Below are 15,206 nucleotides of genomic sequence, written 5' to 3' on the forward strand. Positions count from 1 at the left end.
ATTCTGCACTACCAAGTCACATGAGCAGTAAAATTCAGCCGGGGAAAGCAAAAGGAAATGACATGTATGAGACACAGCCCGGGGTAACAACTGTTTAGCTTAGAAAAAAGGGGGTGATGGCATGATTTGACAGCTATCTTCAAACATTAAAAAATGTCATCTGGGAGAAGTGTGACACTACATTTTCTGTGGTTCTGAGGCAGAAATAATAGGTGGGAATTAGGAAGTACCACATTTCAACTCAGAATCAGGATGTTTTTCTAACAAATGATAAAAAATAGAATAAGCTGCCACCACTAACGCTTCTGAGCCAACAGCAACTCTTAAGTCAGAGATGACATGCAGGAAAGTCGTCGATCAAGAGCATCACAAAGGGTTCACACTTTCACACTGAGAAGTTTTTGTTTCCCATCTGAACCTGTAAGGAATTACTATCAGTTTCAAGGAAGAAAAAAAAAAAAGAGAGAAAGAGGGAGACTCTTTTTTTTTTTTTTTAAGAAATTCATGATCTTAAGAGAAAGAAGTATGTATTTTCATCTAGTAAGCCTATTTCATTTTGGTTTAAGAGAAGTATTGGGGTAGGCATTTGGCCTAGCAGTTAACCTCACATCAGAATATTTGGGTTCAATGCTGGGCTCTGGCTCCTGACTCCAGCTTTCTTCCAATGCAGACTGTAGAAGGCAGCAGTGATGGCTTGGCTCAACTAACTGGGCTCCTGTCACCCACATGGGAAACCTCAACTGAGTTCCCAGCCTAGTCCCAGTCACTGCAGGCACCTAGGGAGTGAGCCAGAAGATAAATAATTTTTAAATTAAAGATAAACATAACTACTTATTAAATATATTCCCCAATTCTACTTTCAGGATATTTTACAGATATATAAATGTTCACTGTTATAGTTTACTCTACAAAAAAAAAAAAAAAAAAAAAAAAAAAAACCTGACAACTGTCATTTTATAGGGAATTGTTTAAATATATCCAAAATAGTTCAGACTTTTTTAAAAGGTGTGATGAATATCTATATTCAATGTCATAGTGTAAATTTATGCATATGTAAGCTTACAATGGTGAAAATATATTCAACAAAAAATGTTTAAAAAACATTTCTGGATGGTTGGATTTCAAAGGGTAAATTCCTTCTTTATGCTTTTTCACAAGTACTGATTTTTCTCCTAAGAGTAGATAATAGCCTTATAAACAGGTAAGAAGTATTTTTAACTTCAAAAGATTATTTTGGCTTATATAGAGATTCTCTTCAATATTTTCAAGTGTTTCCTCAAAGTATTTACAGAAGTATTATTAATTCAGAAGTTATGGCCAAAACCAAATAAATTTCTTTAAAAAAATAAAAAAGAAAGGAAAAAAGTATGGTCATTTATAAAAACACTTTAGAGTTGACATTACCTAAACTATTATGATGATACAATTACCAATGGCTAAAAACCGTTATCAGAGTAGTCTAACACAAATTCAGAGCAAAGAAAATCTGTTAGGAACATTTTCTAAATGGCATCCAGGGAGAAAAGTATTTAAACTCTAGCCATATTAAAAAGGAAGAAGTAATCAAAATATCCACAATATGACTGTAAGTCAAAGAGCAACATGCACAATTATAGTATGTTATTCTATTTTTGTTTTAAAGAGACAAAAAGTGTACTTCACAAAGACACAAAGAAACACTTAGAAGGTGACGCATCAGTTACTAATAGTAACACCTCTAAAGCAGGCATAATGTCAGGAAAAGGGAACATTCCCTTTCACCATACAAACTTCCAAGCTGCTAAAACTACTTTTTTACATAACAAACGTGCTTTACTTGAGTCGACTTTGAGTTTTTTATTCTTAAACCTTCACTAACACCTCTAAGCAAACCTGTTCATGTGTGAATTCTCTTCCAGGCATAAACCAAAGTGCCAAGGTTATAGGTAAAAGGGCATTTTCCTCAAACTTACCATCTCCAATACAATGTGTCCTTTTCAAAATCTGCATTCCATCGTCATTTTAAAGCACCAATGTGCTAGATAAGACTGCAGAAAGCTTGGCACCATGATTTAGCACAAGTACAGCAAACTAACAGATGAATCACATTTTCCTTTCATTTGACAGCAATAAAGTACACTTTTCTGGTCAAACAACAGATTAAATACATAAAACTGAAGTACACACTCTGCCTTGTAGACTGTGTCTCTGTGTTATTAGTTATCACTGGGCATCACCTGGAAAAACAAGTCTTTTCCAGAAAGAGTAAATGAATACTTCCTCCCAAGTTATAGGACCACAGCCCTAATCACAGCTCCAACCAGCAACTGCTTCAGGTACTTCATTCCCCTTTAAAGCAGCTTCACTTCAATCTGGAAACTGTTCTCTTTGTCATATGCCAAGAATTTTTATAATCAAGGTCCTTAACTGCGAAAGAACTAAGCTCTGGAAACCTTCGTCTTCACTGTAGCCAGGCAAGCAGAAACAAATCTAGAAAGGGCTTAGACGTGGAATCAAGTAGATCTGAAAGACGACTAATGTGTACTTCTTAAAGGGCCTCTTGTGATCCCTGACACAGAACTTCAAGGAAACAGGAATCATCCCAAAGGCAGCCCTTCACTTACCACAACTGGGCTGAAGTGGCCCAGAGTTGAGTCCTCACCTGTCAAGGTCACAAAGCAAATTACTGACACAGCCGGGTTTAGAACCTAAGGGCTGGGGCTGGTGCTGTGGCACAGGACAAGCTTTCACCTGTGGCACCAGCATCCTATATGGGCGCCAGTTCATGTCCTGGCTGCTCCACTTCCGATCCTGCTAATGTGCCTGGGAAGGCAGCAGAAGATGGCCCAAGTGCTTGGGCTGCTGCACCTGTGAGGGAGACCCAGAAGAAGCTCCTGGCTTCAGATGGGCCCAGCTCTGGCCGTTGCAGCCATCTGGGGAGTGTACCAGCGTACCCCTCTTTATCTCTCCCTCTGTCTGTAACTCTGCCTCTCAAGTAAATAAAACCTTGGGGCCAGCAGGGCCAGCGCTGTGGCACAGAGGGTTAAAGCCCTGGCCTGAAGCGCCAGCATCCCATATGGGCGCCGGTTCAAGTCCCAGATGCTCCGCTTCCAATCCAGCTCTCTGCTATGGCCTGGGAAAGCAGTAGAAGATGGCCCAAGTGCTTGGGTCCCTGCACCTGTGTGGGAGACGCAGAAGAAGCTCCTGGCTTCGGATCAGCGCAGCTCCAGCTGTTGCGGCCATCTGGAGAGTAAACCATCAGATGGAAGACCTCTCTCTCCGTCTCTACCTATCTCTCTGACTCTGTCTTTCAAATAAATAAAATAAGATCTTTTTAAAAAGTAAATAAAACCTTATAATAAATAATAAAAACCTAAGGTCTTCTGATCTTTCAGCTGCTATTTTTCGTACCTCGTGCTTTTTTACAAAAATGGAAATAATGGGTTCAGAGGACATGGAGAAAATAGATTTGCTACTACTGCAAAAACTGTTAATGATCTGAACAAGAAGGCCGGACACTTCCTAGGAGAAAGATGGTGGAGTAGAGGAAGCCATTTGTTTTTCAGATTTAGCTTGCACTATCCTACACTACAGAGACATGCCAAGGACCGAGTCACATGGGAGCCTGTTGCAACAGTTGATTTTTAAAAGCATTCTGAAATCAACTAGTAAGTCAGTAAAATGTTTTAATGTATTTGAAAGTTGAAAAAGAATTAGAAAAAGAATTAGAGATTTTTAGTCTTCCACTTGTAAGCAGGATGGAGTATTTTAGGAGACAGGAGTGGAAGGAAAGAGCTAGAAGACTGAAGTAATACAAAAGTGACAAAAAGAACTGAACTGGAAAGATGAACTGGCAACAAAGGAAAACACGGGTCCTAGGGACAGCACAGTGGAAAACTGGACAGGACCTGGAAAACGCCACAGCAGTTTAACAGAGAAGACAGACGGGAAATGACTGAGGTTTCCAGATGACTAGGAATCTCTAAGGGAATACCTCTGATTTGTTCAATCCTAATAGTCTTCTATTATTTTCCTAAAACTATAATCAATTTGTATTTTTTAAAGAATTTTTTTTTATTTGAAAGTCAGAGTTACACAGAGAGAGGAGAGGCAAAGAGAGAGAGGTCTTCCATCCACAGCAGGGACTGAACCAGCGTCCCTATGGGATGCTGGCACAGCAAGTGGCAGCTTTACCTGCTAAGCCACAGTGCCTGCCCCCTGTATTTTTTTTTTTTAATATGCAGAGAGAGGAATGTCTTCCATCCACTCACTGGTTCACTCCCCCAAATGGCCACAACAGCTGGAGCTGGGCTGATCCAAAGCCAGGAGCCAGGAGCTTCCTCTGGATCTCCCACGCCTGGGCCCAAGGACTTGGACCATCTTCTACTGCTTTCCCAGGCCACAGCAGAGAATGGATAGGAAGTGGAGCATATGGGATTCAAACCAGCGCAATATGGGATGCCACAGTGCTGACCCTCAATTTGTATGTTTTAAATGTAACAATTTAAACACAATGTATTAGGAGAAAATTTTAATACCTTCATTGTATGTTGTTCTGAAGAGTTTTAATGACTGCTGTCTGTTGCCACTTGCTGACAGGACCAACAGATCAACCTCTAAGTTAGTTTGACACATAAAATCCCCTGCTCCTACCTCACAGGATTGTTGTGAGGACAAAATGACACCCATGGAAACACTGAATCCAATGTCTGCACATAGTATCAAAAGTTGTATCTTAAACACAGGAATTGTCAGCTCACAAAACATAGATTTGCTTAAATGTTTTCTGCCTCGCTCATCCACACCTCTCTTCAACAGCAGGCTCAAAGCTGTCTAGAAAGTATAAAGGCCGCTGGTCTGTAAAGGCAGCCCTGCCTTTGTGATCTTGGGCTCACAAAACCACACAGCTGTGTGTGTCCTATGAGATAAAGTTTCAGGGTGGGCCTCCTGCCAGTCACATGACCACCTTTCACTTTATGTCAGGCCTTCATCAGCACTTCTGGCTGAGAGGTGAGGGAGGACTCCCTGCTTCCCATTCAAAGCTCACCCTCATCCCACTACCTCCATTTCAGCAGGTAAAACTCGCAACTGAGATCAACTGGAGACACCACTCCAAACTCAGTTTTTTTTTGTTTTTTTAAAGATTTATTTCATTTATTTGAAAGTTACAGAGAGAGGTAGAGACAGACAGGTCTTCTATCCACTGGTTCACTCCCCAGATGGCCGCAATGGCTGGAGCTATACCGATCCAAAGCCAGGAACCAGGAGCCTCCTCCAGGTCCCCACATGGGTGCAGGGGCCCAAGCACTTGGACCATCTTCTACTGCTTTCCCAGGCCATAGCAGAGAGCTGGATCAGAAGAGAAGCAGCCAGGACTCGAATCGGTGCCCATATGGGATGCTGGCACTTCAGGCCAGGGCTTTAACCCACTGCCCCACAGCGCTGGCCCCCATACTCAGTTTTAGTTAATGCATGCTGTCTCTTCCATCACAGGTTCTTAGGATTTTTGATTTTTTTTGTTTTTCAATGCTCTTCTCTTCTTCTTCTCTCCTATCAGTTCAGCCACACAGCTTAGTTCCAAGCCTTTCCAAAAATCATTCATTGGCTTAACCTTTCTCTTCTTACCCCCAAGCTTACTTCATTTCCACTTACCCACAACCCATGCAAGCAAAACATAAAGAAGAGGGTTTATCTACACTAAGATATTTAAAGATATATCCCCTAGATGAGAACACTTCACAAATACTTAACTCCCCAACTCTGTCCATTGATTATCCAATGAGAGCCTGGCATCCACTAATCATGCCAATTTACCCCTGCGCTCAACTTCTCTCTCTAGTATGAAAATACATCATTCATATACGGGAGGCTTTTCCTGTGTGACTTCCTACAGTCTGATGGATATGTCACTTGGGCAGTATCAACAGTCAAAAATGTCAGCAGAGTTAAGTCACCCACAGCCCACACTGGAGAACCTGGTTTGAGTCCCGGTGCTGCTGCCAACACAGCTTCCTGCTAAAGTGCATTCTGGGAAGCAGCAGGTAATGGTCTGGGTCCTTGGGTCCCTGACACCCACATAGGAGACCCAGATAGTTTCAGTCTGTTCCTGGCTGTGCTGGGCAGTTGGTGGGGGGGGGGGTGGTGGTGGTGGTAAACCAATGGAAGATCTCTCTCCATCTATCTGTTCGAAATAAAGTTTTTAAAAACCTTCTCCAGAGGCCAGCACTGTGGTGCAGTGGGTTAATGAATGCCCTAGCCTGAAGTGCCGGCATCCCATATGGGCTGCTCCACTTCCAATCCAGCTCTCTGCTATGGCCTGGGAAAGCAGTAGAAGATGGTCCAAGTGCTTGGGCCCCTGCACCCACGTAGGAGACCCAGAAGAAGCTCCTGGCTCCAGGTTTTGTATCAGCGCAGCTCTGGCCGTTGCGGCCAACTGCGGAGTGAACCATTGGATGGAAGAACTCTCTCTCTCTGCCCTTCCTCTTCTCTCTCTTTCAAATAAATTAATTAATTAAAAAAAAAAAAAAAAACTTCTCCCTAGCTTTTTTTCTAAGTTAGCAGATTCTATAATTGTGTCTGACTTTGAGAAGATGGAGTATGCTGAGGATAAGAATTAAGTCAGAGGAGTCCTTGTATTTCTTAACAGCTCATAGTGTTCCACCCTCTGCGTAAGTCATGCAACGCATTTAACTGAATTGTGAAATAGGTGAAAGAGCACTGAACTGCGCCTCCACACAAGTGAACCACAGAAGTGTTCACAAGCTCTGTGACTTTGAGACAATCACATTTTCTGTGCCTGTGGCATGTCCACTGCCACTGGAACATGCTCACATATGATTATATGCATCCTGAAGACAGGCCCTGCATCTACTCCTCTTGTTAATCCCTCACAAAGCCCAAGACCTAACAAAAAGCTCAATCAAGTTTTAACTCGTCCCAAGAGATGGTTCCAGCAAGAAAGAATACAAGTCTGGGATCACTCATTCTACCAATGACCTCAGGCAAGTCAAAACCCTGGTAACAGATAAGGAGCATTATTTTGCAACTTAATGATGTCAAAGTTCACTGAACTTCAATGGACAAAGGAAGTGAATCAAAAGTATTCTCAAATGGTACTTGTTACTGATCACTAAGCATTCTCATGCATCAAATATTCATGTTTTTAACACTACCCAGTTAAATATGTGAATAAATAAATGGTCTACAATACAGTCTGTCATTAGATTATCTCTGAATTTCTTCCTTTTCTAAAGCTCCTTGATTTTTCTAAGGATGAGTGCAGGGTAATCCAAGCACCACAAATGTACCTCTCCACCCAGTCTGTTCCAGGAATCCAGGCGGGAAGCCACAAGGGTCCCAAGAAGTGTGGGGATAGAGGCCTCAGCACTCAACACCCAGAAGGGGGCGGGGAGGCTATAATGAAATCACCGGGGCCGGAGGCTGCAAGAATGCTGTTTCGGCACTTGAGGAACCTGATTGCCTCGATCAGGCCCTAGCCTGTCCACCGGATGGCAAAGTGGACTAGAGTCTCTAAGATCCCTTCCAGCTCCAGCCTCCAACTGTGCAAAACCGACCTTCGCGGAGCAAGCGCTCCCTCTCCGATCGGGAGTAACACCAAGCCCCTAACCCGGCCGGCTCCGGACCCGCTCCTGGGAAAGTGGAACAGCTACACTCAACGGGGGCCCCAGCCCCCCGACAGGGCTCATGAATACGGATGGGGGCGGAGCGGGAGCAGCAGTGCTGTTTCGAATCACTCGCGCCCTCTCTTTGGAAGGAAGTGCTCCAGATTCCTACGGCGTGGGAAGGCAGGCGGAGACGGACGCTCAGTACAGCACCGGTGTGGACCTTCGGTCGCCCCTGCACGGCGACGAGGACCCGCGGGGCTGCTCCGCAGCGAGCTAGGGGTGCGGGGAACGGGACGGCGCGCTCGCTGGGGCCCCCGGCCCGCCGCTCACTCACCCACAGGCTGCTGAAGTAGTCCAGCCCGCGGCAGATGAGCGCGCCCGCGTGCGCCAGCAGCACCTGCACGCCCAGGTAGCTACCGAGGCAGTAGAGGCCATACAGCAGCGGGCCGCCGGCGCCCAGCAGCAGCAGCAGGCGGCGGCGGCGCAGCGCCTGCTCGCCCAGGGCCTCGACCCCGTAGTCGGCGAAGCAGAGCGGCAGCAGCAGCGCGGCCAGCACGATGGGCGTGTGCGCGCGGTGCAGCCGCTGCAGCCAGTGGCGGCCCAGGCGCGTCAGCGAGCTCTTGAAGGGGTGCAGGAAGGTGCCGCACAGCACGGCCCACAGCAGCGGCCGCAGGAAGGCCTCGAGGATGAAGTAGACCAGCACGGCCGCGCCGCAGCACAGGCACACGAACAGCACGGCTCCCGTGTTGTAGAAGGCCTGCTTGATGGGCTTGTCGAAGCGCAGCGCCAGCGCCGCCGTCCGCGGAGTTTCCCCGCCGCCGCCGCCCGGTCCCACCCCGCGCGGGACCCGCGGCGCCTGCTCCGGGGAGCCCCGCGGGCTGTGCGCCTCGGCAGGGCCGCCGCCGCCGCGGTCAGCCATCTCCCTTTTGCAGCGGCCGCCGCGAGGCGGTACTGGAACTGGCGGGGAGCAAGGGTGGAAGGCGGAGGGGGTGGTGGCGGCGCGCGGCCTTGTGGGGGTTGTAGTTCTTTGCGGGGCATCGAGCACGCACGTGACCTTCGGAAAACTACAGTTCCCAAGGGGCACTGGGGGAGCTCCTCCGCCCTAGAGAAGCCTTAGTCCTTTGGGCCCTTAGGGTCCAGGTAACAAGTTTCCGGAGATTAAAAAAAAAGAAAAGAAAAAAGCTCCCTTCACTCATTGGTTAGTGTCAACCTTCCAGGAGGCGGGAACCCAAAGAGGCGCTGCTTTCAGAGATTGGAAATCCAAACTAGGCGCTAGAATCCCCGGGAGAGCGCGTGTGTGAGAGGCCGATGGGGGAATTCTATCCACGGATTTCATAAACATGTAAATATTTGCACCAGTTTATTTGAGGATTTTTTAAACAGCGATTACCGTATGGTAGGCTCTGTTCTTAAGTGGCTCACTCCTATTAACTCATTTAATCCTTAGAACAACCCGCTAAAGTATCGTTATTTTCCTCGTTTTACCAACAGGAAAGCTGAAGCGGAGAGATGTGAGTACCTAGTCACGTAACCGCCAAGTGGCAGAGGCAGAATTGGAAGTCAAGGAGTCTGCACCTTTCATCTACAACACTTGGCTAACTGCTCTGCCTGGGGAGTCTTTGGGCATGTTTTCTTTTGCTTTATTTAAGCATCTCAGAGGACTGTAAAATCTGTTTGTTTGTTTGTTTTAAAGATTTATTTATTTACTCACTTGAAAGAGTTACACAGAGAAAGAAGGAGAGGCAGAGAGAGAGAGAGAGAGAGAGAGAGAGAGAGAGGTCCTCCATCCACTGGTTCATTCCCCCAGATGGCTGCGACGCTCAGAGCTGCGCTGATCTGAAGCCAGGAGCCAGGAGCTTCTTCCAGGTCCCCACCCAGGTGCAGGGCCCCAAGGTCCTGGGCCAGCTTCTGCTTTCCCAGGCCATAGCAGAGAGCTGGATCAGTGGAGCAGCCAGGACTCAAACTGCTTTACCTGTTACGCCACAGTACTGGCCCCTGTAAAAAGCTGTTGACAATGATTTGTGTAGGCAATCTAAACTCTTTTTTTTTTAATTATTTATTTGAAAGGCAGAGTTACAGAGAGTCAGGGCGGGGGGGGGGGGGGGGGGAGGGTGTCCTCCATCCACTGGTTAACTCCCAAAATGGCCACACAGTGGAGCTAGGCCAATCCAGAGCCAAGGGCCCTACACCAGTGTCTTGTTTGGTTTTTGAAAACTGGTGTCAGGTCAATTGAGTCCTGAACCTCCAATTTTCCCTCTGTCACATGGGAAAGATAATAACAGAAGTCCCAGTCTCAGATTTACGAAAAAGCAGCAGCTCTGGGCAGTATCAGGTGTTCCTGTTCTCTTGGAAAAGTCCTGAGATACAACCATAAAATACTGCAGTCTTTTTATTTAAAAAAAAAAAAAATCAAGAAAGAGACAAACATTGTGGTAGAGCAGGTTAAGCCACAGTTTGGGACACCCCATCCCCTATCAGAGTGCCTGGGATCTAATCCCACCTCTACTTTCAATCAAGATTCCTCAAATGCACCTGGGAGGCAGCAGATGCTGACCCAAGTACTTGGGTCCCTGACACCCATGCGGGAGACCCAGATGGAGTTCCTGACTCCTGGCTTTGACGTGGCCTAGCCCTGGCTGTTGCTGGCAGTTGGGGAGTGAACTAGCAGATGGAAGATCCATCTCTCTCACTCTCTCTCAATGACTTGTCTTTCCCATACATAAACATATTTAAGAAAGAAAGAAAGTATTTTGAGGGAGCATTTGGTCTAGTGGTTAAGAGGCCCACATCCCACACCAGAGTACCTGGATTCATTCCTGCTCCAGTTCCTGACTCCAGCTTCCTGCCAGTGTGGACCCTGGGAGGCAGCAGGTGATGATGGCTCAAGTAATCAGATTCCTGCCACCCATGTGGGAGACCTGGATTGGGTTCCCAGCCCCCAGTTTTGGCACTGGCCTCTGTGGGCATTTGGGAAGTAAACCAGCAGATGGGAGCTCTTTCTCTGCCACTCAAATTTGTTTTTTGTGTTGTTGTTGTTTTTTTTTTTTTTTAAAGAGGGGCCAGCACTGTGGCATAGTGGGTAAAGATGCCACCTGCAGTACTGGCATCCCATATGGGCGCTGGTTCAAGTCTGTCTGCTCCACTTCTGATCCAGCTCTCTGCTATGGCCTGGGAAACCAGTAGAAGATGGCCCAAGTCCTTGGGCCCCTGTACCCATGTGGGAGACCCCGAAGAAGCTCCTGGCTCCTGGTTTTGGATTGGCGCAGCTCTGGCCATTTTGGCCAATTAGGGGGTGAACCAAAGGATGGAAAACCTCTCTCTCTCTACCTCTTCTTCTCTCTGTGTATAACTCTGACTTTCGAACAAATAAAATCTTTCAAAATAAAAAGAAAGATTGAAATATTAGGTACTGAATATATGACTGCTTCAAACCCTGTAGTCATCTCTCCTAGTTTCAACAGGTCTTCATATTAATTTAAATATAACTTTTGTTTTTCTTTTTTTTAAAGATTTATTTATTTGAAAGGCAGAGTTACAGAGAAGCCAAAGCCGAGGCCGAGAGAGAGAGAGAGAAGTGTTCCATCCACTGGCTCACTTCCTAGATGACCGCAACAACCAGAGCTGCACCGATCCAAAGCCAGGAGGTTTTTCCAGGCAAGCAGGAGCCCAGGGACTTGGGCCATCCTCTACTGCTTTCCCAGGCCACAGCAGAGGCTGGATAGGAAGTGGAGCAGCCGAGACTCAAACCGGCACCCTTATGGGATGCCTGCACTGCAGGCAGCGGCTTTACCCGCTATGCCTCAGTGCTGGCCCCCATAACTTTTGTTTTTTTTTTCTAAAGTTAACAAGATGGTGGATACAATTAGCCACAGTTTTCAGATGAAGAAACTACAGCTAAGACTGGGAGATAAAGGAAATAAATGAAGTAAAGGAAAACTTAATTCCTTTCTCTCTCTTTTAGTGGTGTCAGGTTAAAGTTGTTCAGGTGGTCTCTGGAGTTTGAATCTTTAAATATTTTGCTTCTGTTTTTCCTACATTTTTCTTTGCTTTTTTTTTTTTAATTTATTTTAAATATTTGAGAGGCAGAGTCAGAGAGAGAGAAAGAGGGAGAAGCAGAGAGAGAGATCTTCCATTTACCGGTTCATTCCCCAAATGTCACAAGGGCCCATGATGGGCCAGACAGAAGCCAGGAGCCCAGAGCTTCTTCCGGGCCTCCCATGTGGGTGCAGGTGCCCAACCACTTGTGCCATCTTCCCTGCGTATCAGCTTTCCCAAGAGCATCAGCAGGGATGCTGGATTGGAAGTGGAGTTGCTGGGACTCAAATCAGCGCCAATATGGCGTGCCGGCTTTACTGCACACCACAACACAGGTTCCTTATCCTTGCTTCTTTTTTATTTTTTTTATTTTTATTTTTTATTTTTTTTATTTTTTGACAGGCAGAGTGGACAGTGAGAGAGAGACAGACAGAGAGAAAGGTCTTCCTTTGCCATTGGTTCACCCTCCAATGGCCGCCGCGGCTGGCGCACCGCGCTGATCCGAAGCCAGGAGCCAGGTGCTTCTCCTGGTCTCCCATGGGGTGCAGGGCCCAAGCACTTGGGCCATCCTCCACTGCACTCCCTGGCCACAGCAGAGAGCTGGCCTGGAAGAGGGGCAACCGGGACAGAATCCGGCGCCCCGACCGGGACTAGAACCCGGTCTGCCGGCGCCGCAAGGTGGAGGATTAGCCTAGTGAGCCGCGGCACTGGCCTTTCTTTGCTTCTTAACCACTTTGTTCGGGTCTTCTGGGATCATGATGACAAATTAGGGTCACATTTGCTTTAGTGTCCATTTTATACTTACTCAAGCTCCCTTTTATATAATGAGACCTCAGCCTCCTTCCCCAAAAGTCTTCAGACATTTCTAGAGTGTATCAGAAAGATGGATGGAGTTCTAAGCACCTCTTAAAAAAAAAAGATTTATTTATTTTTATTATTTGAAAGGCAGAGTTACATAGAGAAAGAGGCAGGGGGAAGGGGGGAGGGAGAAAGAGAGAGAGAGAGAGATCTTCCATCTGCTGGTTCACTCCCCAAAAGGCTGCAAAGGCCAGAGCTGAGCTGATCTGAAGCCAGGAGCTAGGAGCTTCTCCTGGGTCTCTCATGGGTCCAAGGACCTGGGACATCTGCTGCTTTCTCAGGTGCATTAGTAGGGAGCTGGATTGTAAATGGAACAGCCGGGACTTGAACCAGTGCCCATAGAGGGTGCCGGTACCACGAGCAGCAGCTTTACCCACTACATCACAGCGCTGACCTCTATGCATCATTTTTTAGTTCAGTCTGTTATCTGGGACATGTGACTCCCACTGACAGCACAGGTCACACCAGTTCACTGAGTTGAGTTTAGCATTTTCTGCCCATCTGGTCTGTGCATCTGCAGCTAACCTTCCACATTTTGCCACATCTCCAGGATAATTTACCAGTTAGTGAAACGGTTCAGTGAAGAGATTATCTGAGTCAACAAACCCAGTTGAGACCAATGTACCCAGGGAAGGGACAAATGAATAAAAAGAAACATTGAGATCTATATAAATCTTTTAAGTTTGTAACCAAGGCAGCTTCCCCATCCACTGCTAGGATGGGAGGCTGAACTTTGTGAGAAACAATTGTGTACTAAAAGCCAGGAGTGCCTGTCCAGAAAGCGGCTGGCCTTAAGGACACTTATGTCCTTGCTAGTGGCTTCCCATCTTCACAGGAGTGATTTACATTTTTCTGGAATAGTTTAAGATTGCAAAGTCAGAATTAGAAATTTACAGCCCATCCCTTCCTTGGCTCTACTCCCTAAAGTATGCTCACACCTATGGCTGAAACCACCCAAGCCATAAGCAATCAGCCTTTTGCTGCAAATCTGAGCAAGACCGAGCAACAGAAGACGATGGATGCCTTTCAATTGCCCAGATCCTTCCCTATTTACTTGGAAACAAACTAGCCTTATTTATAGATCAAATCCTGCTGGTCTTGAATCCTAAGTGTCCCATTTGAGCACTCTCTTTGTGCTACCCTGATGTCACTTCAGCCTCTAACTAGTCTCTCTGGCCACCCTTTTGCTACACTGCAATCAATTACATTTTAGCCACTGTGATCTTCCTAAAATACAAGCTGGTCCCTTCCCTTCCCAAACCCCCTTATCCTATGGGAAGGTGGTTTAATTCTTCATTACGATTTGCAAGGTCGCCTGTGATCAGCTTCCATGTATCCCCTACCTCACCTCTCCCAACTCCCCACCTCATCCTTTATCTTCTAGCCCCTTGATGGAACCATGAATGGCCCCCAAGATATCTGGCCCACATCCCTGGAGCCTGTGAAGTGTGTTTCCTTACATGGCAAAAGGCACTTTGCAGGTGTGATTACATTGGGATCTTGAGATGTGGAGAGTATCTTGGATTATAAAGATGGGCCCTGCCGGCGCCGTGGCTCAATAGGCTAATCCTCCACCTTGCGGCGCCGGCACACCGGGTTCTAGTCCCGGTTGGGGCGCCGGATTCTGTCCCGGTTGCCCCTCTTCCAGGCCAGCTCTCTGCTATGGCCAGGGAGTGCAGTGGAGGATGGCCCAGGTGCTTGGGCCCTGCACCCCATGGGAGACCAGGAAAAGCACCTGGCTCCTGGCTCCTGCCAGGATCAGCGCGGTGCGCCGGCTGCAGCGGCGGCCATTGGAGGGTGAACCAACGGCAAAGGAAGACCTTTCTCTCTCTGTCTCTCTCTCTCACTGTCCACTCTGCCTGTCAAAAAAAAAAAAAAAAAAAAAAAAAAAGATGGGCCCTAAATATAATCACAAGTACAGAAGATCCCTGATTCAGTGATTATTCAACTTGATGATGATGTGACAATGATATGTGTTTGACAGAAACCAAACTTCAAATTTTGGCCTTTTCCAGGCCCCATACTTTCTCTCCTGTTGGACAGTGGCAGTGACCCCTAGCTCCCAGTAGGTCATGTGATCATGGAAATAAACAATGGATACTCTAGTGAGCTGTGTTGCCAGTGTTTTTTAGATGCAGGTATTCAATGCATTACCTGATGGTCAATGGGCTTTGTGTTAAATATGCTGTCCAACTATAAGCTAATATAAATATTCTGAGCATATTTAAGGAAGGCCAGGCTAAGCTATGATGTTTGGTGGGTTAGGGGGATTAAATGCATTTATGACATGATATTTTCAACGGATGAAGGGTTTATCAGGATGTACCACTATCATACATCGACAAACATCTTTATCTTTATGAAAGGAAGTGAGGGAGGGGGATTAGACTACAGAAGACAAAAAGCTGGCTGACCCTGGAGGCAGAGTGATAAGCCCACAAGCTAGGGACTATGACAGTTACCAGAAGCTGGAAGAGGTGAGGAACAGGTCCTGTCTCCTGGAGCCTCCAGACAGAAGGAGCCCTGCCAACACCTTGATTTTAGTTCTGTAAGATTCCGTTCCAACTTTGGTCTCTAGAACTCTAAGAGAATGTATTTCCGTTGTTGTCAACCATGAAATTTGTTGCAGAAGCAAATGAAAACTCACACAAGCACCATCAAATGCCAGTATCTCCAGAACACATCCTACTGGCCTTTCCTCCAAGGTAG

The 15,206-nt window shown here is 46.6% G+C and overlaps 1 protein-coding gene across 4 annotated transcripts in view; it reads right to left on the bottom strand.

Moving 5' to 3' along the window:
* The window catches only part of TMEM245 (transmembrane protein 245), a 109,893-nt gene extending 101,310 nt beyond the window's left edge, over nt 1-8,583 (bottom strand). For 2 of the 4 annotated variants that reach the window (XM_051843366.2, XM_008255796.4), the window contains exon 1: nt 7,939-8,581. In XM_051843366.2, the coding sequence (XP_051699326.2) occupies nt 7,939-8,523 (585 nt within the window). In that variant the 5' untranslated portion in view covers nt 8,524-8,581. Of the gene's footprint in view, nt 1-7,938 lie in introns of all 4 variants that reach the window. The other 2 variants (XM_051843365.2, XM_051843382.2) reach the window with 2 other exon arrangements.
* Between the last annotated feature and the right edge of the window lie 6,623 nt (nt 8,584-15,206).

Source organism: Oryctolagus cuniculus, chromosome 1 (assembly GCF_964237555.1).
Source record: "Oryctolagus cuniculus chromosome 1, mOryCun1.1, whole genome shotgun sequence".
NCBI classification, from domain to species: Eukaryota; Metazoa; Chordata; class Mammalia; order Lagomorpha; family Leporidae; genus Oryctolagus; species Oryctolagus cuniculus.